At 38.6% G+C, this 25,116-nt stretch overlaps 1 protein-coding gene across 2 annotated transcripts in view; it reads left to right on the forward strand.

Moving 5' to 3' along the window:
* Window positions 1–2,008: 2,008 nt before the first annotated feature.
* TMCC1 (transmembrane and coiled-coil domain family 1) overlaps window positions 2,009–25,116 on the forward strand; it is a gene marked incomplete at both ends in the record, with an annotated part of 102,382 nt that continues 79,274 nt past the window's right edge. The window contains one exon of one of the 2 annotated variants that reach the window (XM_084247105.1): window positions 2,009–2,859. In XM_084247105.1, the coding sequence (XP_084103231.1) occupies window positions 2,287–2,859 (573 nt within the window). Of the gene's footprint in view, window positions 2,860–21,872; window positions 21,912–25,116 lie in introns of those variants that run through there. The other variant, XM_084247107.1, reaches the window with a different exon arrangement.

Raw genomic sequence — 25,116 nt, forward strand, 5'->3', positions numbered from 1 at the left:
ACAGATTTGCTGAGTAATAAACTCTTAATACCTTTATATATGAGACAGGTGGGTCATTTGATTTTCCAACTAACCTTGATATCATCCTTTTACTTACGGTATTTTTTATGGGAGAAGCTTATTTAAATATTTTACTTCCAAAACACAAACAGACTCAGTTGTATTAGTAGCCAGTGCTGTACAAATAAGGAAAAAAAGCAAATCCCTCATTATCAGCCTGCTGCTTTCACATCCTCTCGTCTTCTCAGGGTTTAAATAGCCCAGTGCAAGAAGAGATTAGTTGATGTACACTATTACCGGATTATCTTCGTTACATAGCCTTTTTTCTCTGAGGAGCTCTATGGTTTTCAGAGTGGAAATCACTCAAGAACTACTAGTCTGCATTACAAACAAATGAGGAAGGGTGAAGATAATTAAATACATATACTGTTGGCAGCATTTTTGCCCAAAAGAGGCCCCAGAAAATTTTGATAGAGGCCACGACAAATCACTAATAAGAATTAATGTTTTCTTTCTTGGGTCTCCCAAAGGGAAAAGGGAAAAAGGAATACAGACTCAGGAAAAGGACAAGAGGCCCCAGTGATGTGGAGAGATTTCAATGTGGTCACAAAGAATTTGAGTGAAAGGCAATAAATTTTCCCATTCTCATGACTGCTATTAATTTGCCTGGCTTAGGAACAAAGAGTTTTGAGGTACTTAGAAAGTTGGGAGGTATTGATGAGAGATATTTGTTACCAGTTTATGCCCGAGTCATGAAGAAGTCAGGAGATGGGGAAATAAGCATGAAAGAATATGGACAGCGGAATCACAGTGACTGTCCACACAAATGGGAAGAAAAAGTCTTCTGAGAGTAGTTAACAGGAAGAAAACTCTAGTGGATTTGCATTTCTGTCCCTCTGAACTCCAGTAGTCTTGGATTCACAGTGGACTTATATTCAGCTAATTTATGTCTTCTAGATTGCTACTTGGTGGCAATGAGTTTGCATTATTTTACAGAACTGACCTTTATGGAGCTTCCTTGGGTAGTGACTTAGACTGTTGAAAGTACTATACTTGGTGTACAGGGAGTTTTAATGTCCTTTGAACAAAAAGTTTAGGAGAAAATATGGAAATAACTTCCTCCACAATATTTTGCTATCTCTGGCAGCTTTTGTGCATAATTCAGTTGTTTTCTATATTTGCAAAAACTCAATATAAAAATAAACTTTATGTTCCAAAAAAACTCATCTCTACCATCTCCCTTTTTTTGCATGTGATTTCCATAAACATGGCAATTGTACTGACCTTGTGCCTCCTTTCAGCTTCCTTTTAATTTCCTGCATTTAGTACTGGGTTTATGGTTGCCATATGACCTTTCTTTTTCTCTGCTGTTCCATAAGACCCAGTTACTATGTTCTTTGCTTTTGAATTTATGTGGATATATGGGAAGCTTCTGTCAAGGATGACACTATTCAGAGAAAGGAATTTATTTGAATCTCTTTTCTTGATAACTGATACTGAACAAAGATCTAGTCTTTCTGAAGACAGATCTGTCTAGATCATTCACTCATGGTACCAGAAGTTCATTTGTGCTTCAACAGAGAATTCCACTTAAATATTTTAATTTCCATTTTCTTCTCTAATGAGCAAATCTATTATCTTTAGGTACCTTAATGAGTCTGAATGATAACAAGAAATTCTCTTTTTCTTTAAAAAGAAGATGTTGGGATAGCCACTTCTCACTATTATTCTTTGAATTTACTGATTTTTCAGCACACAGATAAGTAACTATTATGAGTGAGAGGAATTAAATTATCTCAGACTGTGCATAAATATTGTTGAATAGTCTTTTTCTCTCTTGGTTATCCAAGTAATGACTATTCTGTCAACTGTCTATTATGGTGTCCCTTCCAAGACAACTTCTCCAGTATTCAATTCTTCATATATGAAACCTGCAGGGATTATTTTTTAAACATTGCTGTTTTCATTTCCCATGTACTTGTGAACTTTTTATCCTCATTACCTGCTATTTAGGAAACTATCTTTTAATCTTCTGATTAAAGATTACTAAATAATAATGCTTACTTGTTTGGCTAATGGCATGCTTTTCTTTGTTTTAACATGGGAGTTACTGCATGGATTTATAATATAAAGTTTTTTTTTTTCTTTTTAAACATTAGATAGGCATGAAGCCTCCGTCTCACAGCTGCATGTGTAGTTACTGGTGAAGCAAATGCCTACCTAATTTGACAGTCTTGGTTTGTTTAAAATTTTTTGAGTTTGCAAATAAGCATATTAAGTCTACTGATGGAGCCTTCGGGCAGTGAACAGTTATATGAGGACCCTGATCCTGGAGGCAAATCCCAAGATGCAGAGGCCAAAAAGCAGACAGAATCAGAACAAAAGTTGTCTAAAATGACCCACAATGCTCTGGAGAACATTAATGTCATTGGCCAAGGCTTGAAGCATCTCTTCCAGCACCAGCGCAGAAGGTCTTCAGTGTCTCCACACGATGTGCAACAAATTCAGGCAGATCCAGAACCTGAAATGGATCTGGAAAGCCAGAACACATGTGCTGAGATTGATGGTGTCCCCACCCACCCCACAGCTTTGAATCGTGTCCTGCAGCAGATCCGAGTGCCGCCCAAGATGAAGAGAGGGACAAGCTTGCATAGTAGGCGGGGCAAACCAGATGCCCCAAAGGGAAGTCCCCAAATCAACAGGAAATCTGGCCAGGAGATGGCAACGGTTGTGCAGTCTGGCCGACCCAGGTCTTCATCCACCACTGATGCACCCACCAGCTCCGCTCTAATGGAAATTGCCTGTGCTGCTGCTGCAGCTGCTGCATGTCTGCCAGGGGAGGAGGCAGCTGCAGAGCGGGTGAGTCTGTTAGACTTTCTTTTCTGTTTATTTGTTGTTCTTTGTATGCTAAGTTTCCTTTGATAACTAAAAAGATAAATCTCAGCAAGTACCTCAAAGTTGCAGTAAAAGATAATTTCTCTTAAAATAAATGTGATGAATAATAATCATTCTAGCTAGTAAACAAATACTTCTATTATGATTTGCTTCTTAACATACTGGTGTATTTTGTTTATTTTGCCCTTTTGCTGAAACCATCACTGTATTTCATGTGCTCTTTATATATTGAAAGGCTAAGTTTTGTGGTAGAGGACAAAGAGTCTGTTGTTTTAGTTTTGCACATAGGATTGGCAAAAGTTCCAGAATCTGGGTTTGTTTGTGCTTAGCATGGAAATATACTAAGTTACTTATAATTTTCATACACATGTATCACATCACTATTCACTGTACATTTTTTGGTTTTCATAATACAGCATATGTAGTTTACTCTTAATAAACAAGTTTTCTTTGGTTTTCCTTGATGGGAGAACTAGGCATATCAGATTTAGGGGAAACTCCTTATAACTCATATGTTGTCTCTCAGTTATCGTAAGTTGAGGAACACAGAAAAAAATAGTTCTATTAGGGTTTGAAAACCCGGGTAAATGTTGCAGAGCAGGTAGTGACAATGAGTGGACTCAAGTGTTAACGGGGCAAGGACAAACTGAAGAGTACACGCCCTATCTAAAGGGGCAGTGTCTTAGCTTTAGCTTATTGTTAAAATTTAGGACTGTGAGCCCAGTCTTGCAGAGTTTCTGATTTTTCAGGAGAGTTGGGACCATGTATTAAGTTATCTTTATATCCCATATGATCCTAGGGCCTAAGTAGTTTGAGGACGGGTAAGACATTTACTTACAGGAATAAATAATGAGATATAATGTTGAAAGGGTAAATGATTATGTATAATAGATTAAAAAATTTTCAACTTAGAGGAAAGGCCTCTGATTTAGCAATTGAGTGTGGAACTTAGATGATTTTGATGTTGTGATTGGAAATAGGGAACCTTCATTGTAAATTATTTTGCGTGTTGAAAATACCGTGTTAGATTAAAAAAAAAATATGTTCAAGATGAAATAAAATAGAAAAAAGAAGTTAAGGTTTCAGGGAATTCAGCTAATGAGTTACTGTCATGTCATGTAAGCATCCAACAACTTATAGAACAACATCCAATTGTTTATTTGTATGGGAAAAGTAATTTTGAATTACATTGTTAGACATGACTTGTAGGTTCCTAGACAAGTCCATTCCTACAAAATTTAGGTGAATATATATTTTGCAATTATGGTAATTGCACAGTAAAATAATACCCATCAATACTCTTTAACTATTCTTTATTTTATAAAATAGTAACAATGAATGAGATTTTTTGCTATAAATTCTGAGAAAAAGTAAAGTTAATTAGAGGGAGATGAGAAGATAGAGTCAAACTTTGTAAGATTGGTTAGGGAAAGTTTGAGTTTCATGATCCTGGTTCTCTATTAAGATTAATATCATTTCAGAGTTCACTTTATCCTTTTTTTGGTTTTGTTTTATAAGTGAATTTAGAAAAAAGAAGTATGTCTTTATCAGGTTTTATCAGGTTGCAATTAAGCAAGCTCGGTGGATTACTTGTAGTATTGACAGAAAGAAATGATTAAAAAAAAAAATCCCTGTCTAAGTCTGAAAATCAGAGAAAAGAGGAAGGGGTAGAGAGAGGCAGGCAGGTAGGATGGAAAAGGGGGGGGCTAGGAATATTCGAATATTCCTACTGGGTGTTCCTAGTCTTTGGTGACTTCAAAGCCCAAAGTGTTGGGATGATTTCATACTAAACAGGCCAAACTAGCCTTGATAGAACTGTGGTTTCCCAGTGTATATATGGATTTTTAGGCAAAATTGGATAGCTGTGGGCAGAGGATGAAGGAAAAAGACATCGTCTGTCACTTTTCTCCTGTCCTGGAGCCCTGTGCAGACAGTACTGCCCCACCTACTTTTTCTGCCTCCAGACTGGCATATCAGGAACAGAAGAAGCATCAGGAGCTTCAGAGTGCTGTCCCTTTGGCCTAATCTCCTCAAACTGGAGCTGGAACTGTGCCTACCTGGAAGACCTTCCAGACTTAAGCCCAACACCGGAAAAGACACACAGAGCTTAGTGTTTGCTGCTGTTCAGAGTTCATTAATTGGATCTCAAAAATCTTTCTCATTCTTATGCAGTAACAAATAATTAGTAGACTTAGGATTTGCAGATTACTCAGGATTTATAACTATGAGACTCTGCCCTCTGTGGTAAATTACATCATTATGGCATCCTATTTTCTTTAAATAAAAGAGAGATTTCTAAGATTGGATTGGTTGAACTGTGAGCAAAACCAGAAAGCTCAGGTGTACTGTTCTTCCAAAAGGGGAAGAAATGAGATGGTGGAAGGATAATTCCAGTTGCTCACCACCAGGTGGTGCCCCTAGACCAGGATCAGTAGGTGCTGTGAGGGCCTGATAACTGACAGGACATTGAGAAATAACTAGTGGAGAAGTTGAGGACCTATTTTGGGTTTTTGCTTTTTTCTTAAAAATTTATTTATTTGTGCATACTAGAGCTGGAGTACAGGCCGGAGATGGGGGAGGGGTATGTGTGTGAGAGGATTCACCAGACAGAGTGGGGGAACAGAACAGGCAGACTGACTGAAACACACTGCTGAGGGGAGCAGCGGGTAAAACAGGAGAGGTCTGCTGTGCCATGTGGGTAGCTCCCTGGCTGGGGATCAAACTCGTGCTGCAGAGGTTGCGGATTGCTTCATAGTGCTTAACCCCTTGCGCCACCAGGGAAACCTGGTTTTTTTGTTTTCTATTAAAGGTACTTTATGGAGCAAAACTTGGTTGCTAGAGCAAGTACCTTATAGACTCATTAACCTAGGGCCAGAGAAGGTATGTTTCTGTTAATATAGTATTTATTTAGTGGCTCAAAACATATTATCCATAGTGATCTATGTTGATCTTTATTGTGGTTGTTCTAAGAGTGAAACTGAATATGTAAGTTTTTCTTTCATCAGCACACAGCAAGTTTATTAAGGAAAGATAAAAAAGGAAAGCGAGACATCTGCAAGACACAGGCAGGCAGAGAGCTGCCTAGAGGTCTCTGACTTTGGTAAATTTGTCACACAAAATTTATCATGATAGGGATGCTTCTTAATACATTCTTTCTGTTCTGAGCAACTTTTATGATGAAGGCTCAACAGTAGAAAAAGATTTCACTCCCTAAATTTAGCTTCCTTTTGATTTCTACTGCAAAATAATTTAGATTCTTAAAGGAATATAGTATGTGACTTAACGCCTGCTTTCCCCTTTTTTCACAAAGGAATTGGGTTCTTCATCAGTAGCCTTAAATTTTAGGAGTAAGGGGGGAGAATTTGAGCATCCAAAGCCCATTGTTTGTTACCTAGAATTCAGTTACAAGGGTTTGCTTGCTGACGGTTAGCTTTCAAAGACTTATAGACAGGGCTTCCTTGGTGGCCTAGTACTGGGTTAAGTCCCAGTGCTACCACTACTGTAGCTGGAGTTCAAACCCCAGCCAGGGAGCTGACCTACAGGGTGCGGCAGACCTCGCCTATCTCGCCCGCTGCTCTCCTCAGCAGTGTATTTCAGTGGATCTGCCTGTTCTGCTCCCCACTGTCTCTGGTGAATCCTTTCACCACCCCCACACCTCTGGCCCAGTTCTTGTGTGCATAAATAAATAAAAATAAAATCTTTAAAAAAATAAAGACTTACAGACAAGATAACTCAGAATCATGTATTATATAAGGTAATCGCTAGAACAGTTTGGTTTTTCTTCAGGCATCATAGTAGTCTTTTATTTCAAGAAAGAAGGCACTTAAGTGAATTGGCATGATGGAGAGATTAACCAGCATTTGTTAGAACTTGATTTATTTTGATATTACATCATCATGACCTATGATCTTGTCGGTCAGTGGGAACATACTAGATTTCTCTTGAAGTCAGGGTCACAATATATATTATGCATTAATTTGTTATATACACATACCCTGAAATATCCTTTCCTAAATAGAATCACTTAACTGTGTAAAAGGTATGTGGTTTTAAAACTTAACCTTATGAGAAATCTCTTTGTAAGAAGAATTAGTAAAAATTCATTGGTTTATATATTATAAAAATCATGTCCACACAGAAAGATCAAGTCAGATATTGAGAACTGACTAGTAACATTTCATTTTATCCTAGTAACATCTTACTGGGATGAGGAGACTTGACTCAGTTTTCAAAATTGTAATGATGAGGAAGCTAAGAATTCAGAAACTTTGGGTTACAAAATCGTCCTTTGCAATACAAATGACTTTCAGAAAGTAGATCACTGACTGTTGCTAAGTGATTAGCAAAGACTCATGGACTGTTCTTGTGGATTGTTAAATCTTAGACTTAATCCTATTCAAACTTCTCATTTTATAGTTCCAAATATGGTAAAAACAAAATAAAACAACAAACAGACTTGCTTGAGGTTATACCAGTAATTGAAAGTAATACAAGAACTGAATCCCTGGTTTTCTCTGATGCTGTATTCAGCTTTCTTGTGCCATATCCTGTTGACCACGTTAGAGAATCAAAGAACACCAGTTCTGCCAAGCAGGGCACAAGATAAGGGGAAAAGAATGGTTTTCCCTTTTTTTCCAAATATTGGTAACCTAATCGACTTGCCCGAACTAGGGCAGAAATCTATGAGCAATGACAAAGACTGATTTAATCACTGCCCATTGGTTTCAACTCTTGTCATCCTTTTCAGATGAATAGCAACGGAAATAAATTATCATAATGATTCTCTAGAGTTATTTTACACCATTCATCATTAAAATATGAACTATGACATTCTGGATTCTCAGATATCTAAGCAAATAAGAAAAAAGAGTTGTTAATTATTCACAGGATCTAAAATAAGGCCTCTGTTTTTAGTGAGTTTGCCAGTTAAGTAAAGTCTTCTTGTAGCTATTTCTGCATTCTGAGACTAGGGTGAGGTGGAGAAGAGAGCTCATAATTAAAATTTCACTTAATCACAACATAATATTGCAGAATTCTTAACTATAGGAAGGTGAAAACAATCCCTCTGTTGCCTTAAGATACCAGGAAACCTGCCCTGAAAATACTTGGTTTCAATAGCTCATTCTATTATTGAGAATCTTTTCCATGATGAATTATTTGTGTAAGTGATTTATCATTTTAATATTTAATATCATTATATGGGCTCATGCTTAACTTTAGAGGTTTTTTTTTTTAAAGATTTATTTATGCATACAAGAGTTGGGGTACAGGCCAGAGATGCGGGGGTGACAGGATTCACCAGAGACAGAGTAGGGAACAGAACAGGCAGACTGACTGAAATACACTGCTGAGGGGAGCAGCAGGCAAGTCAGGAGAGGTCTGCTGTGCCATGTGGGTTGCTCCCTGGCGGGCCGGGGATCGAACTTATACTGCAGAGGCTGCAGATTGCTTCACAGTGTGGTGCTTAACCCCTTGAGCCACCAGGGAGGCCCCAACTTTAGAGTACAGATCTAATGTATAAGAACTTTTTCATATGTAATTTAAGTTGCATTTTAGCTTTTTGAAGCAGAGCTAATCTTTTTTATAAATAGATGAGCTAATTAAGGCTTAGAGAAAATTTTAAACTTGCTCAAGGCCAGAGCTACCAAGTCTCAGTTCTTTGGTCTTTCTGCTGTAGCACAAATACCCTTAGCATGGTTAGTTTCTCTCATGTACTTGGTGATTGTAATATAAAGACAGAGTGTAGAAGATTTTAGAAGTATCTAGACTACCAAAACGTTGGTAACCTGCCAATTAGTTTGAAGGTACATCGTCTAGACTAATTTCCCTTAAATACTTTAGAAAAAAATTAAACAGTTGATCTTAATAATTAAAATAAGATTTGAAGCTGCAAATTAACTCATGATAGAAATGGATAAAGTAGAGTTTGCATAAAAGAGTAAAAATTACTATTGTCTTCCATATCTACAAGACTGTAGTAAAATCGCCAGGAGCACCAGAATTTTTTTTTTAAAGATTTATTTTATTTATTTATGCATACAAGAACTGGGGTACAGGCCAGAGATGGGGGGGAGGGGAGAGGTGGTGAGAGGATTCACCAGAGACAGAGTGCAGAGCAGAACTGGCAGATCTACTGAAATACACTGCTTGAAGAGAGCAGCAGACCAGACAGGAGAAGTCTGCTGTGCCATGTGGGTAGCTCCCTCGCTGCAGTGGCTGCCATAGCGTCATAGTGCTGAGACTGAACCCCTTGCACCGCCAGGGAGGCCCAGTTTCACTTTTTTTGCTCAAAATTGTATCACCTTAAAAACGTTAGCTTCCTCCTCCCTTTTTTCTTTTTTCTCTTTGATGAATGATGGTGTTTTCTGAAAACCAGCTAGTCAAGATAAGCCAGCAATGGATTTATTGCTTCTTCACATTATACCTTTTTTTTTTTTTTTTTTTTTTTTTTGTGGGACCCTCGCAGGCGGCCCGGGAACGAACTGGTGCTGCAGAGGCTGTGGGCAGCCTCGCAGCCCAGCGCTTACCCTGTCACATTACATCTTGAGTGTTGTGAATGTGACTGTAGTGCCACCGCGTTCCCACTGAAATTTCTCTGATGTAATGATTTTCTTCTTTCCTGGTTTATGTAATATACCCTGTTCTCTTTCATTGTCAACACAGTGGCAAAAGCCCTCTACACCATGAATCTGAGTGTTGAATACTAGAAATCATCAAAAATCGATACTTTTAAAAATAATGGCTAATCCAGCATGTGTGGAGATTTCCGTGTCAGTGGGACTTTTCTTTTACAGTGTAAAAAACCTGAAATGAATGGCCATAAAAATCAAAGTCCCACTTCTGATCTGTTCATTTCTGAATAGTTGTTTATGAGAAGGTTAACAATGCAGTAGTGCAGCAGAGAAACTGAACGTCTGTATAACCTCACGCATATGGATGTGGAAAATGTTTTCTAGATTTATAGTGAAATTGAAGCTTATTAGAATATATACAGTGTTAGGGAGCATACTCTTTGTTCGTTAAGTCTCATGTTAGCTGTGCAAATGCAAATTTAAATAACTTGATCATAATCGTAGGTAGGACTGAAATATCTTAAATATTGTTCTCTGACTTAAGATCATTAGAGGCTTTCAACATTAAACTTATTTTCAATGATTGTGTATGTTCAGGAGACAATTATTCATGCATTCTTCTAGGCAAAAAGAGAGCTATGTCCAGGTGTTCTACTCCTTGAAATTGTCTGCTGCAACATGCAAACCAGCTGAAGAAAACAATATGTTTAATTTAGCTGTTGTGTGATTGCTTATTACTTGAAACTCTCCTTTGATAAACTTCCCTCCATTTTCCATATTTTTTATGTGTCATACATTGTCTTTACATAATTTGTATTGGGTTATAACAAACATAGAATCAAATTAAACTTAAGAAGATAAATACTTGTGAGATTAATATAGTCTTCCTAGGAATGTATGCCCAGAGGGCCTTAGGTGTAAGGTAAGCTTGCTTGAGTTTCTCTGCATAAAGATGGATTTCAGGCTATTTTTCTATCAAAACTTCAGCTTTGCAAGAATGGGAATAAAGATTTTATGACCCGATTACAGCTCAGGAGAATTAAGGCCACAATATAAATGACCTACATTGGGTGTACATGGTAGTTTGTGATGTGGAGCCCTTGTTTTTTGCTCATGGTTTCATGGTCATTATCTTGTTTTGCATTCAAGTACAGAGATTTGTGGATTGGTGCAGTTACTGAGGCAGGTTTGATGTCTACATCTTGTTTCCATCGTCATGAAGATTTGTAAACTCTAGTGTTGCACTAAATAAAATCACAATTTAATTAAAAATATATTGTCATGTACATGAGGGCATAACACTCAAGCACATCTAGACTAGCTTTACTGAGTATTGTTTTTTTTTTTTTTAATATTTTAGTGGGACTTGCCTAAAATCAGGTTAAAAAAGAATTAGCTACCATTGAAAACTGACAGGAAACATCTTTGCAAACAGCATTGATCTTAATATAAAAAAAGCACTCCTGTGTGTTTCTCCTTTACTCTGCACTCACTTCTGGTCACCAGATGTGTGGTTCTCCATCCCCCCACCCTTGCCAAGCAATTCTAACCACCAGCTGGATCCTACAGCTTAAGGCAGCAGCGTCAGATCCCACAGGTCCAGATTTTTACCCGTCCCTGTGCTTTTGACCAACTGATTGTAGATCTTTGTTTCCCAAGACCGACTTGTCAGGTTCAATTAATTTGCTAGAGCGGCTCACATAACCGAGGAAAACATTTAACTTACTAGATTACACAACTATTGTGAAAGGAACAGCCAGGTGGAAGAGATGCAAGGCATGTGGGAAGAGGCTCACAGCTTCCAGGTCCTCTATAATTCAGGAATTTTTCTGGGAGCTTTATTACTTAGGCACAATTAAGTCATTCAAACTGCAGACGGCAGTCTTCTGTCCCTTTTCTCCCTGGAGATGGGAGTCATGTGGAACTTAAAGTTTCCCTGGCAGCCCAGTCGCATCCTTAGGTTACCTAGGGACTTTCCAAAAGTTATCTCATCAATATAAATTCAGGTGTAATCGAAAGGGGTGTGTTATTGATAGTATGATACCATTTTTACTTTCATGCTCTGAAACTATTTCAGGAACAGAGAACAAAAGACCAGTATTATAGCACATGACACTCCCGTTGCTTTTACTACTTAGGAAATTCCAAGAGTTTTGGCAGCTGTGAGCCAGGAACCATGGACAGTAGACCAAAATATATATTATAAATCATAGTGCCATATAGTCAATATAAAAATATTGAAAGCCATTCTTTTTTGTGTTATTTGAATATTTTAAGTATCTTTTTATGTAGATACTTTTTCTCCTTAAAGATTTGTAGACTTGTAATTTTTTTCTTTTTCTTCTTAGTCTGTATTTCTCATCATTCTCTGTCTATGGCTTCATAATTCAGTATTGTCCTAGCACCATTTTGAAATCACAGCTGGAAATTCTGAAAAGCATTCTGACAAAGGACGACCTTAAGCCAACAATAAAATACAGGACCAAATGAAATTAAGAGATGAATATTATTTCAGATATGTGTTGTGCCCTTAGTGTTTGAGAAAATTGTTGAATCCAAGATTTAATTTTTTTTCTTTTTTTGCTTTTCAACACAATTAGAAGCATAAAACATTCTACTTTCTTATGAATCTACTGTTTGATTTGTTTTACTATGGAATTTCTATAGACTCATTTACTACTTTCTGTGTCTCAAAACTCAAACAAGTATTTTCTTAAGCATATCTAACCCAGGGAACATTTATTTTAATTATGTTTCTCACACAGTATTCATTTTCTTAAAAAGTCACTACAGTTAACTGGAACTCTATCCTATTTCCCACTTTCCAAATTTAAACTTTTAACTTTTATTCTGGAATCTGAAATTTGTTTTAACCTCTGTCTTGTTAGAGGCTTTTCTCAAGTGTCTCATCACTCGTGGCTTTTCCGTGCTTGAGAGGCATTAAAATGCTGCGTGGGAGACTGTCTTTTGTGAGGGCTTGTAGGTTAGTGGTCTTTACAATGGAGTAATTGGACTCAGGCCTGCTGTATTGTCGACCCCTCCAGTTGTCAGTTTCAGGAGGTGTTCTCTTCCGTCAGTTTTTCCAGGGGTATTTTCAGACTTGCCTTTAGAGGTGGGTAGATGATGATGGTGATAATAAGCTTGACTGCCTTTGTTCTGGAACACTTTGGAGAAGAGGACTGAAGTTCTCACTTGTCAGCTTGATCTTTCTGTCTTGAGATTGGTACTTCACTCCAACCCTCAACAATGTCTGAAGTTTCTCGGTTTAGGGCCCCCCCCCCTTTTTTAAAGACTTTTTTTTTAAGATTTAATTTTATTTATTTATACAAGCACTGGGTACAGTGAGAGGTACAGGAGGGTGAGAATTCACAGAGCCAGAGCAGGTTGCAGAGCAGGCAGAAGGACCGAAGTACACTGCTGAGGGGAGCAGCGGGCGGCAGGAGAGGTCTGCGCACCATGTGGGACCCTCCTCCGGTGGTGGGGAGCAGCCGGGGATGGAACCAGCGCTGCTCAACCGCTGCGCCACCGGGGAGGCCCTCGGTTTAGACCCTTTGGTTACCTTGTTTCAGTCTCACCAGATGTAAACTTCTGGACTGATGACCTTGTTGAGTGTTAGGAGAATGACCTCACACATTATAAATACTTTAATCAATCCTCTATTCTCAGGCCCAGTCCTGTGCCCCTGTTTTAGAATAGGCTAATACTTCTAAGTCTAAACCTTTATATAGCTTTGGTATAAATTAATTTGCTTCTTTTTGATTTCCTCATACCACCACCTACCACTTATATGACTGGAAAAAAGGTGAAATCTAAGTAATTTATTACTGGGTCATCTGTTTTTCACCTTCTAAAGTTTTATTGACTTCTCTTAATCTATTGCCGCCTCCTCTCTGGTTCTCTCTGCCTTTGTGAGTGTATGCCTTTTATTATTCAATTTTAGTAGAAAGTCAAAACAAATATGTTCATCTGAAACACATTCCAGAATAAAAGTTCATTATTAATCCATTAATTCCCTTCTTAGAATATTTACCTACAGCTTGACTTTAAGTCTTACATTCAAATATTACTTAAACCATATGAATTTGCCATTTTTGAGCTCTTCTGTCCTACAAAAATGACAATTTTGTTTGACTCAACATAGCAGAGTTAAAGGACCTTTAACACCTTAGGTAACATACTTTCTGTGCAGTGTAGGAATCGATTCTCTTACATTCTTGGAAACATTCCAGTAGTAGGAAAAGATGAGGTAAAATGTCAGCTTAATGTTAAATAAGGGGGAGTGTTCAGTGTCCTACTAGGTCTCGAGTGGCATCTGCTTTTCTGTAGTGTTTTAGAACTTCCACAGTCTTGAGTCTTGAAGCTATAAATTCCTTGGAGTGCCATTTATATATACACAAGCACCTGTGAGTTTGGACACTAACTCTCCCTGAGCACTGGCTACAGACAATATATGTATAGGTGATTTCAGCAAGTATCAATTTAGTTGAATTACTGTTACTTAATTTTAATTACTCTGTCTACGATGTTCATGTGTCTTCCCTAAGATTAGTTAATAATTTAACTTTGAGATACTATAAATGTTGTGAGGTTTAAACACTGTGGAAATAAAGTATACAGCAGCATTTGCAAAAAAGAATGAGTTAATGGAGTTAAATTGTGGTAAAGGTCTTGTATTGTTTGGAATGTGGTTGAGGTAGTAATGAGTTAAGAATATGTATTACAGGGCCTCCCCGGTGGCGCAGCAGTTGAGCACTGGTTTGCGAAGCTGCCCGCGGCCTCTGCGGTGCCGGTTCGATCCCTGGCTGCTCCCCGGCCACCGGAGGAGGGTCCCGCATGGCGTGCAGACCTCTCCTGCCGCCCGCTGCTCCCCTCAGCAGTGTACTTCGGTCCTTCTGCCTGCTCTGCTCCCCGCTTTGGCTCTGGTGAATTCTCTCACCCTCCCACGCTTCTGACTGTACCCAGTGCATGTATAAACAAACAAACAAACAAACAAATAAAAAAAAATAAAAAAAATAAGAATATGTATTACAGGGCCTCCCTAGTGGTGCGCGGGATTAAGCACCGCAGTATGAAGCAATCTGCAGCCTCTGCAGCACGAGTTCGATCCCCGGCCGGCCAGGGAGAAACCCACATGGCGCAGCAGACCTCTCTTGACTCGCCCGCTGCTCTCCTCAGCAGTGTACTTCGGTCGGTCTGCCTGTTCTGTTCCCCACTCTGTCTCTGGTGAATCCTCGCACCCCACCTGTGCCCCAACTCTTGTATGCATAAATAAATAAATCTTAAAAAAAAAAGAATATGTATTAAGTTTGCAGTGTATCCACTAAAAGAATAATTCAAAAATGTGTAACAAACTAATAGAGAATAAATGGAATATTAAAAATGCTTGATTAATAGAAAAGAAGCAAGTGAAGGTAAAAAGAACACATGGACAAATTGAAAACAAAACAAATAGTAAGATCAAGTAAAAAGACAGGAAAAGATAATGCCATGTAAACACTAACCAAAAGAAAGATGATAAAACTGTTAGTATTAGAAAAGTTAAATATTACTCAAGACATATTACTACATTTTAGAATGCTAAAATGGTCCTTTCAGTAGAAAGATGCAACAATTCTGAACAATCTTCTCTTGTTGCTTGGTTTGCTAACCATTCATATGTATGTGGCCTTTGGGTCTTGTCTTTTCACCACTGTTCTCATGATGATTCTGTAGTCTGTGAGGGAAGAGTTGTTTCTTTGTCTCTCTGAGTGTGGTAATGTTCATGTTCAACATGCTCTGGCATTGTTAACAATTGTGTGGGGTACCCCTTGAGAGAACAAAACCTCAGACTTGTAATTATTTCATTTAGTGTTGTAGTTATTTTAATGTGATTGTTGTTCTTTGAAAAAAGCCAAGCATGAGAAATAGAATTTAGATGAGGATTGAAGAAGTTGATTTAAAAAAAAAATTTTTTAGACATTGTGTGGTTAGTAATAAGGTATTATAAAGAAAAAAATCAGAAGGGAGTAGCTGTTTGTTCATTTATAAGGATTCTTGGCAATAAGCCATTTTTGGATATTAGGTCTTTAAAGCTCTGCAGTGACATGTCATTGTCAAAACTCTTCATTTCTGTGTGGAGAGAATGCCCTATTATTTAGAAAAGATTCTTTTCTTTTGGGAAAAAGACATGTCTCTGTTGGTCTTCATGCCTAAGGCAGCTTAAGGAAAAAAGTGCCAATCAAGGAGCATACTTGGAAATAGAAATACAAGTAGTATCACTTCTTTAAAAATTGTGGTTAAAGACCAAAATTTATCATTTATCCGTATTTAAGTGTACGGTGTAGTAGTATTAAGTATGTTCACATTGTTTCAAAACTTCTCCAGAATATTTTCATCTTGCAAAACCAGACAGTATGGAATGAAACATTTCCTTTATTTTAAGGAAATCATAATCTAGTAAGGAAATAGAAAAACAAATGGGAGAAATGTGATAACTGCTCTTATATTAGCAATAATTACTGCTAAGGGGCAGTGGTGACACGAAGGAGGAAGTGATGAACTTCATGTGGGACAAGTAATCTTAAAGTCGGAGACTTGAAGGCTGGATAGGAATTTTGCAACATCTAGCTATTAAACAATTCTTCCTCTCTGCAGTCACTATAACCACCATTCTACTTTGTTTCTTTTAATTTGATTACTCTAGATATCTCATGTGTGGTATCTTACTGTAATTATAATTAAGTTATTTATAATTAAGTTATTTCACTTAGCATAATGACATCAAGATTCACCATGCCATGGCATATGATAGCATTTCCTTTATTTTTTAAGAGTGAATAATATTTCCTATATATGTGTACCACAATTGGCCTATTCTTTTATCTGTCAATTGGTATTTGATTTGCCTGTACCTCTTGGCTATTGTGAGTAGTGCTGCTATGAACATGGATATGAAAATACTTCAACACCATGCTTTTGGTTCATTTTTTTTAAGATATATTTTTACTTATTTATGCATACAAGAACTGGGGTGCAGGTCAGAGGCATGGGAGGTAGGAGGATTCACCAGAGACAGAGCGGGGAGCAGAACAGGCAGATCTGCTGAAATAAGGGGAGCAATGGGCGAGACAGGAGAGGTCTGCCGCGCCATATGTGTGTTAGCTCTCTGGCTGGGGGTTAAACTCAGGCCGCAGCAGTGATAGCATGATAGCATTGAGACTTAACCACTACACCACCAGAGAGACCCAAACACTGCTTATTTTCTTACAGTGTGTTTTCCCGTTCCACAAGAAATATTCTGCATATTCCAGGCTTACATCATGTTGCCTTATTAGCATGGAAAAACTAAATATTGCATGCTGCTTGTTTCACATCAATGTATTTTAACTGGTGTTCTTTCTACTGCATGAAAAGATGTTGCAAAATTCCTATCCAGCCTTCAAGTCTCCAGCTTTAAGATTACTTGTCCCACACAAAGTTCATCACTTCCTCCTTCGTGTCACCACTGCCCCTTAGCAATAATTATTGCTAATATAAGAGCAGTTGTCACATTTCTGCCATTTGTTTTTCTATTTCCTTACTGGATTATGACTTCCTTAAAATAAAGGGAATGTTTCATTCCACAGTGTCTGGTTTTGTAAGTGCTTGTTTGTGCATGAATGAAGGAGTTTTCTGAAATTATGTGGTATTGCATAATGAAAGCCCAGTAAGAACTAAACAATTTTTATTGATTGACTGGTGGCTGGCACTGTATAGTCACTTCCACTGGGTTATCTCAGGAACCTGGTTAAAACCCACAGTGATGTTTGAATAGTAAGGTTTATTTAATACAACTCTCTTAAAAGACTGAACACCAAAGAGATAAAGGAAAGAACTATAAGCTTATTACTTCAGGTGTGCCAGATTTTAGGGAGACTTACTCGTAACTTAAAGCATAAAAGGTTTACATTTTTAAGGTAGAATAATTATGCAGTTTACAAAAAAGCTTTCTACATGGGTATTTTAAATAGTGTTCTTTGTTAGTGCATTAATGATTAAAAATAGTTGTAAACATGAAGTGATAGGAAAAGCAATGTAGTACAAAAATAGATATTTGGGATTCTAGTTCCAACTCTGATTTGGGTCAAGTTTGAAAACCTCTTTTAATGGAGGCAGAATGGGGAACAGAACAGGCAGATTGACTGAAATACACTGCTGAGGGGAGCAGCAGGCAAGACAGGAGAGGTCTGTTGTGTGTCATGTGGGTAAGCTCCCTGGCCAACAGGGGGTCAAACTCATGCTACAAATAGTGTGGATTGCTTCACAGTGCTGTGCTTAACCCCTTGTGCCACCAGGGAGGCCCCCTTTATGCATTTCATTCCAGCGACTGAGTAACTTTCAACAGTTTCAAAAATGGTACACGATCTAAAAAAGGATTAAGAATTGCATGTGTAGGGCCTCCCTGGTGGCGCAGGGATTAAAGTCTCAGCACTATCACGCTACTTGCCAGACACTGCAGCATGAGTTCGATCCCCAACCAAGAGGCTAACCCACATGGCGCAGCAGACCTCTCCTGTCTCACTGGCTGCTCCTCTCAGCAGTGTATTTCAGTAGAACGCCTGTTCTGCTCCCCACTCTCTCTGGTGAATCCTCTCACCACCACCCCCCTGCACCTCTGGCCTACACCCCAATTCTTTATTTTTCCTACACCCCAGTTATTATATGCATAAATAAAATAAATCTTACTAAAAAAAACCCCAAAGAATTGCATTACAGCTGCTCTTTGCTTCCACTTAGAGTATAAGATGATGTGGATTTTCAGTCACAAACTACTGAAAATAACATTGTTTTTATGAAGCCTGGAGTATTAAGAGATTGGTTGCAGAGCTGTTGATTTTTCTCTAGGTTGTACATTTCTTGCTTTTCTGCTATTATTTTGTAACCTTTGATCTTGGCCGCCTACTTTCATCCAAAAATCTGCTGCAGGCCTCTCCTGGTGCAGGCGGTTGAGCGCCACACTGTGAGGCTGTCTGTGGCCTCTGCAGCGCAGGTTCGATCCCGGCCGGCTGGTGAGGGTCCCACATGGCACGGCAGACCTCTCCTGCCGCCCTCTGCTTCCCTCAGCAGTGTATTTCGTCAGTCTGCCTGTTCTGTTCCCGGCTCTATCTCTGGTGAATCCTCTCACCCTCCTGCGCATCTGGCCTGTACCCCGGTTCTTGTATAAAATAAATAAATAAATCTTTAAAAAAACAAACCAAAAGTCTGCTGGACTCAAATAGATCAAATTTAGAGATTCATGTCTTTTCCCTACCAGTCTATTGAGGATCTTTTTCATTTTGTGTCTTTTTGTATCAAGAACTGGATTGTGATCATGTGTTCAAATAACTTTCAGTAGGTTTTGTTGCATCTAAGCAATCATAATTTTATATTTGTTTTAATAGGCAAAAAATAAATTCCACCTAGAATGAAGATACCATCCTTTTAATCCATAGGTTCTTTTATGTATATCTGGGCCTTTGAAGATTGATACCATGTTCTGTTTATGGCTCATAACCCTAAAACATGTAAGACCTTTAGTGGAAAGAAACTTTAATAAAATTAGTGTGCAATACAGAAAAGACAAAAAATACAGCTTTTAAATCAAGCACCCAGAGTTACCCATCCCCTCATGGGTAAATGTCCAGCCAAAGAGGATTGGCCCAAATCAAGGCCCAAATGCCTGCCAAAAGTCTAAAGCACCTTCCAGTGGGAACCCATAGAAAAGGGTCAAAAGCAGGCAAACAAGTCTGGGAGAAAAAGAGCAAAATCAAAGCTGCCATTGTTAACCTCCCCACAGGTCTCTCCCACACATTTGTTTCAACCAGTCCAGCACCCATAAGCCAGTTCAGGTTCTTCACATGTCTCTCTGCACTGTGAGCCTCCTCCAGGCCTCCTTTTGGCTCTCCATCCTGCTCCTTCCTTCGCCAGTCTCCTCTCCAGTTTCTCCTCTCTGCTCACCTCCATCCTCCCTTGGGTGGGGCAGGGTACCTGGAACCTCCCCTTTTCCTGGGGACCACCACCCTGTTACAGTTCTTTTTCTTTCCCTCTTCCTCTTTCATTTGGGGTGGGGAGGCAGTTAGATTCTTACAGCAGTAATATGGGATTCTAGTTGCTTATATCAGAAACACCTAATGTGTGTGTTTTTTTTTAAGATTTTTTTTTTAATGCATACAAGAACTGGGGTACAGGCCAGAGGTGTGGGAGACTGAGAGGATTCATCAGAGACAGAGTGGGGAATAGAACAGGCGGACTGACTGAAATATGCTGCTGAGGGGAGCAGCAGGAGAGACAAAAAAGGTCTGTTGTGCCATGTGCATCACCTCCCTGGCCAGGGATCGAATTCGTGCTGCAGTGGCTGCGGATAGCTTCATAGTAACCCCTTGCGCCACCACCGAGGCCCAGAAACACCTAATGTTTATGTCTAAAGACAGTATATGTCTTCTGTAAGAAACTTCTTTGTTCCACACGGGTATCTCATTCTTCCTACATTCCTAGAAGTTTTCTAAGTACTCAACTTCTTTTTGTGTAGGAGAAAAATGGAGTTGCTGCTAGTCTTAGCATTTAAACACAAAAACACAGAAATCATCAGGTTCTCTGACATTCTGCTTTCCATTTGGAACGAAATTTTAGTCATTTACTTTGAATATTGGGTTGCTTTGCCCACTTTGAGTCTTAGATATGAAGGAATCTTCACTTTGAACCATAACCATTGATATAAAAGATTTTTTGAAATTTTATAACCATGTTAAATGTATTCAGTTGTTTCCATTTAAGATTTTTGGAGTTGTAATTTTACTTATACTTTGGTTAGGGTAATTTTTTGGAGGGTTGGCATCCTGTTATTTGTTTGAATTTGCTGCATCTCTCTACTCTTTATAAGGTGTTATGAAATGTGTGTATGTTATAGTTTAGGTGAACTTAGGCATTTTATCATCATATTTAGTGATAATTGAAAACCAGTAATAATGGCATAGTTGAGAATAACCATTAAATAAAGATCTGTCTTTTCAAGTTCTCATTCAGAAAAAAATTTAACACTTTATGGTTTCATTATAATAATACTGAAGTTTTTATAGAGAGGATTTCCACTTTACTTATTAGAAGAGTCAGGATATTAAAACATTTCACACGGATATTTGAGAAGTCAGTGGGCTAATAGATGTTAAATGCCTAACAAAGTGACTGCACTTAGTAGGTTCTTTTCAACCAGGGATATAAATGTAACTTAAGTTGTAATTAATCATGCTTACAGGGAATGAGAGTCACTGGTGCAGAGAAAAATTAGTATATGCCATAAGTTCTGCCCTGATCAGTTATTAAATATATTGAAAAGTGATGAGCAATTTGGAGAGTAATATGCAGTGTGGAAAGTTCACCAAAATGAAGCTTTATTCTTACATTGGTTATCTGGAAGCAATCAAATAGATTGGGAGAGATTGGCGAATGATAGCAAAATAATCTTTTTTCTTTGAAATGGTTCTCATTTTTTCAGGCCTTTTTTTCTTGCATTAATTCATTCTGAATTGTTCTTTTGTGTGTAGATTTTCTTAAAATTACATTATCTGAATGAAAGAGGGCAGTCTTAGGAGGCAGCTCTAATTTGTTTAGAACTTTGTGGCAAAGTTGAAGGCACCCTCAAAGTCTGCCTCTCTGCACCTGACATTCCTTCCCGAGGCCGCAGGACCCCTCCCTGTGAATAAGAGGAAAGGCTTGGCCAATTACTGGAGACAAAGCCGGACAGCTGCCGAGCCCTCCTGGGAGGAGTTTCCTTCTCTGAACAGAGTTAGTATAGTCAGGGGTTTGTTTGCAACCTCCTCCAGCAGATTATCTGACGTGCAGGTTGAGATGACGTGTTGGGGGCGGAGTGTTGCTCTTTGCTGGGTACCCCCTTCGCTGGGAGGGCTTTAGGATGGGAAGAATAGTTTCTGTTGCCAGTTTTCTATTTGGCAGATGCTTTCTAACCCGGTGCGCCACTCCTCTCACACCGACTGGAACATCAGGGCGGCCGCCTCCCCCCCACCCCCACCTGGAGTCTCAGGTGGCACTGTGGCTACATCCTCGGCGGCATCCTTTGCTAATTACTTGGTGGAAAGGGAAGGGGTGGTCCTTCTGTCTGGACCCCTCATGGCTGACTCACAGGAAGTGCTTGCAGAGCTTGGCACTGGGTGAAGCAGCTCCAGGATTCTGCCCCTCCCAGCCTCGGCCAGCCCGCCCCTCTCCGACAACGTAGGCTTTGCGGTATCTCTCCATGGAACAATGAAGTGGTTCCAAGTTTTCTAAGTCTCCCGGCGAAATTCTTTGGACTTCAGTGACAGTCTTCAAAATGTTTTGCTACCGACTTTTTCAAAAGGCTGTTTTTTAAAAAAACCCTCCGTGGATTGCTTTGTCTGAAGATTACTCAGGGTGACCATGGTTCAGCGCTTTAGCCTCAGGAGGCAGCTATCCAAGGTGGGTAGCTTGGGTAGCTTTGTGTGTTTGTTTATGGGAAACTCTCGCTAGCTCCGGCATGGCTTCCTTTTTCTGTGCAACTGTGCTGTCAAGCCTGCCTTCCTTCAATGCTAAGGAGGGGCTGGGGGAGAAAACGCTGCCTTTTGTTCTTTCCTCTGACAGACACAAAGGTGTAGGACTGACTTCACTGGCAACCCCCGATTTTCTTCCCCTAAAATTAGACCTATCATCTGTGAATTTGGAGGAAGTTGTAGTTTGCTTCACAAATACAGTTTTCATAGGGTGTGTGTGAAAGAGAAAGAATACTGGGTTAAAAAAGGGGGGGCAGTTTCAGTCAGCAATTAATCTAGCAGCTTGTGGACCAAGATGAGAAGGGCTTATTGGTCTGTGTTATTAATGCTTTCACACAAAATTTAGTATTAAACTGGCTTTCCCCAGTGTAATACCTGATTGAACTCACGGGGGTTCAGTAAGCAAGACTCCTGTAAAAATGTTAGAATAAGTGGATGGTTGTGTTAAGAAACTTGCATACTTAATGGAATGAGTGTGTGAAAAGCAGCTCCTGGAAGGCTCACAAATCAATTTTTACAGAGTTATGCTTGAAAAATGGATTTCATGTGTATAGCTTTGGAGAAAAGTTTTTTTAGTATAAGAAATTCAAACTTAAAATGAAAAGAAGGGCAGAATATTCTTTGATGAAAGACTGTTGATTTATGAATCAGGTCCTATCAGTGGGTAGCCCTCTCCACCCAGAGGTTGAGCTCTCTTTTTAGCTAGTGAAGAAACTAGCTGGGGAAGAGGCATGCTGAGAGTTGAGATTGATCTGGAAAACCGTTCTGTTCTTTAAATGCCTTAATTTGTAAAATGTAGTAGTCAATGGAAATTGTGTCACAGTTCACACCCCACAGACAGAATTTAAAACAAAAGGTAAGTCAGTAGCCTTTCTTCACTTCCTTGGTGGTTAATCAGAAATGTTAAATACAGAAAAGTGAAGGGAAAACCTGGGCTACCTCACTGGTGACCCTAGTGTAGAATTTGTGCAAAAGTGAGCAAAGTTCATGCCTCTGTCTCCAGGTCAAATTTCGTCTCTTGGTCCTCCAAGCCTAAAAGGGAATTTTCAGGGGTATTAAAATATATTTCCATGGACCCCCCTCCTTGCATTTTAAGGGTATGTATTGAGGGAATAAATTCTCCTAAAAGAATCATTTTTGTTCTCATTGAACAACCTCTAGTGTATGTATTCTCAAATATGTAGCATTTCAAAAGTAGAGTGAGCTAGGTGATAGTGATAATTTTCTAATAAGAAAACAACTGTATTCTGGGTATTTGTTATCAGTGTTTCTCTACCAATTTTAACTTTTCATTATATATTATATGAATGACTAATGCGGAAAGGACACTTCTGGAAAATTAGAAGCATATCTTTAATAAGAAGAAATAAAAGGCACATTATGTAAAACACTCAGAGAGATAGCTTCTTTTAAGTTCTTTTTCTCATACTGCTCTCCTCCATTTTAACGTGGTCCTGTCCTATACAGGATAGTCAGGACCAAATCTAAAGAAATTTGTTTTCTGTCAAGTGACTTTAAAATAGTAATGTTCAGAAATGAATTTAAAAAATTATTCTTATTGTTTCGGCCTGTATGACAATGAAATACGAAGAAGCTGAATGGTTAATCGTGTTGATTTTTTTTTTTTTTAAATTGCAGTGAATGGCCTGGGTCTCTGTTCTACAGTCTTTTCAGCTAAATTCATGTTACCTGAGAACAGAGGACCTTACGGATCCCAGTGTATGACATTTCTGGCTCACAAAGTGAAATTGGCCTTTTGTAGGTCAAAAACAGTTGAATGATGGCAGTTCCATATGATTCTAATTTTAGTACACAGGTTTTTGTCAATAAGACATAATCTTCCAGAAGTATAGTCTTACCTTAATATGATCTCATATTCAAAAAAGCAATTTCCTGTTTTAACAGGAAGTGCTCATGTGATCTTTAAATTTTGTTGGAAGTTTTCTGAAAGAAATGTTTGCAGTGATATTAAACCTATTATCCTCAATCAATATATACTTTTTATCTTAAATTTGATAGTCGTGTTTACTTATACTGGATATTTCCCCTAGAATATGCAAACGATTCTTGTTAGGCTAATGGACGTTCACTTATGAACTAAGTGAAAAAGAGAAGTAAATTAAGATGTAGGTGAATTTAAAAATCTTCATTTTTAAAGGGAGATGTTCAGTGATTCTCTAACTAGATCTGTTAACCTGATTCCCAGAAAAATTCTTTTTCTTTGCCATTTTATTGTCTTTCTTTACAGTTTTCTCACATGTAACTTCAAGAATAATCCACTAAGGAGCGATTTTTCTTCTTGCCTTAAGTCCTCTGCATGAACCAACCAAAATAGCCTGTAACCTGCCAATACAAGCATTTAATTTAATTCTCTCAATGCTTCATTTAGTCAGGTGGTATCTGCTTCATTTTATTGTTTAAAAAAAAATCAGGTTCAGAGAAATTAAGTCATTTGCCCAAGACTTATAGGAGGTAGAGTCAGGTTCAGACTTAGGTCTAACTCAAAACCCAGGGTTTTCTCACACCTCCTGCCTCTCTAAGTTGCTGTTGTTTTAATCATTCCATCATGGACTCTGATGCCTCTGCATATGTGTATCCGTCCTCACAGAAAACAGCATGGTAAATAACTTGGGTAACTTTCTAAGAGCCGCCCTTTCCCTTCCAGCTGAAATTAGCGACCGATGGGCTTTGATGGGTTTTGAATTTATCAGTCAAACTTGTTAAGTGTTTCCCACAGCTGAAGTTGTTTTCTTTGGCTACGGAAACACCAGTTAATAAGACGGTTGATTTAATTTAAGTGCATGCATTTATATGAAACTTTAAACCGTGCTGCCTTTTAAAAAACTTACTTAGGAGAAAAATTTACAGTTAAGTTTCTGAAATAACGTTTAAAGGATGAAATACATAAGTCAGGCATTCAGAATTAAATTAAAGCTTGTGTTGGCAGGTTCCAGGCTGGTGTGGCTGGTTCACGCAGAGTGCTTTCCTCACTCAGGCTCTGCTCTCTTTTCCTCTCTTGTCCCCAGTCTCTTGCAGGGGTGGTAGAGAACCTGGTTTCCCTTTTTAGAAACTTGAACTGTTTACAAGGTAATGGAAACTGAGGCGGTTTTGAGAATATAGTCTTAAGATTATTT

Source organism: Talpa europaea, assembly GCF_964194135.1.
Source record: "Talpa europaea genome assembly, chromosome: 11".
Lineage (NCBI taxonomy): Eukaryota > Metazoa > Chordata > Mammalia > Eulipotyphla > Talpidae > Talpa > Talpa europaea.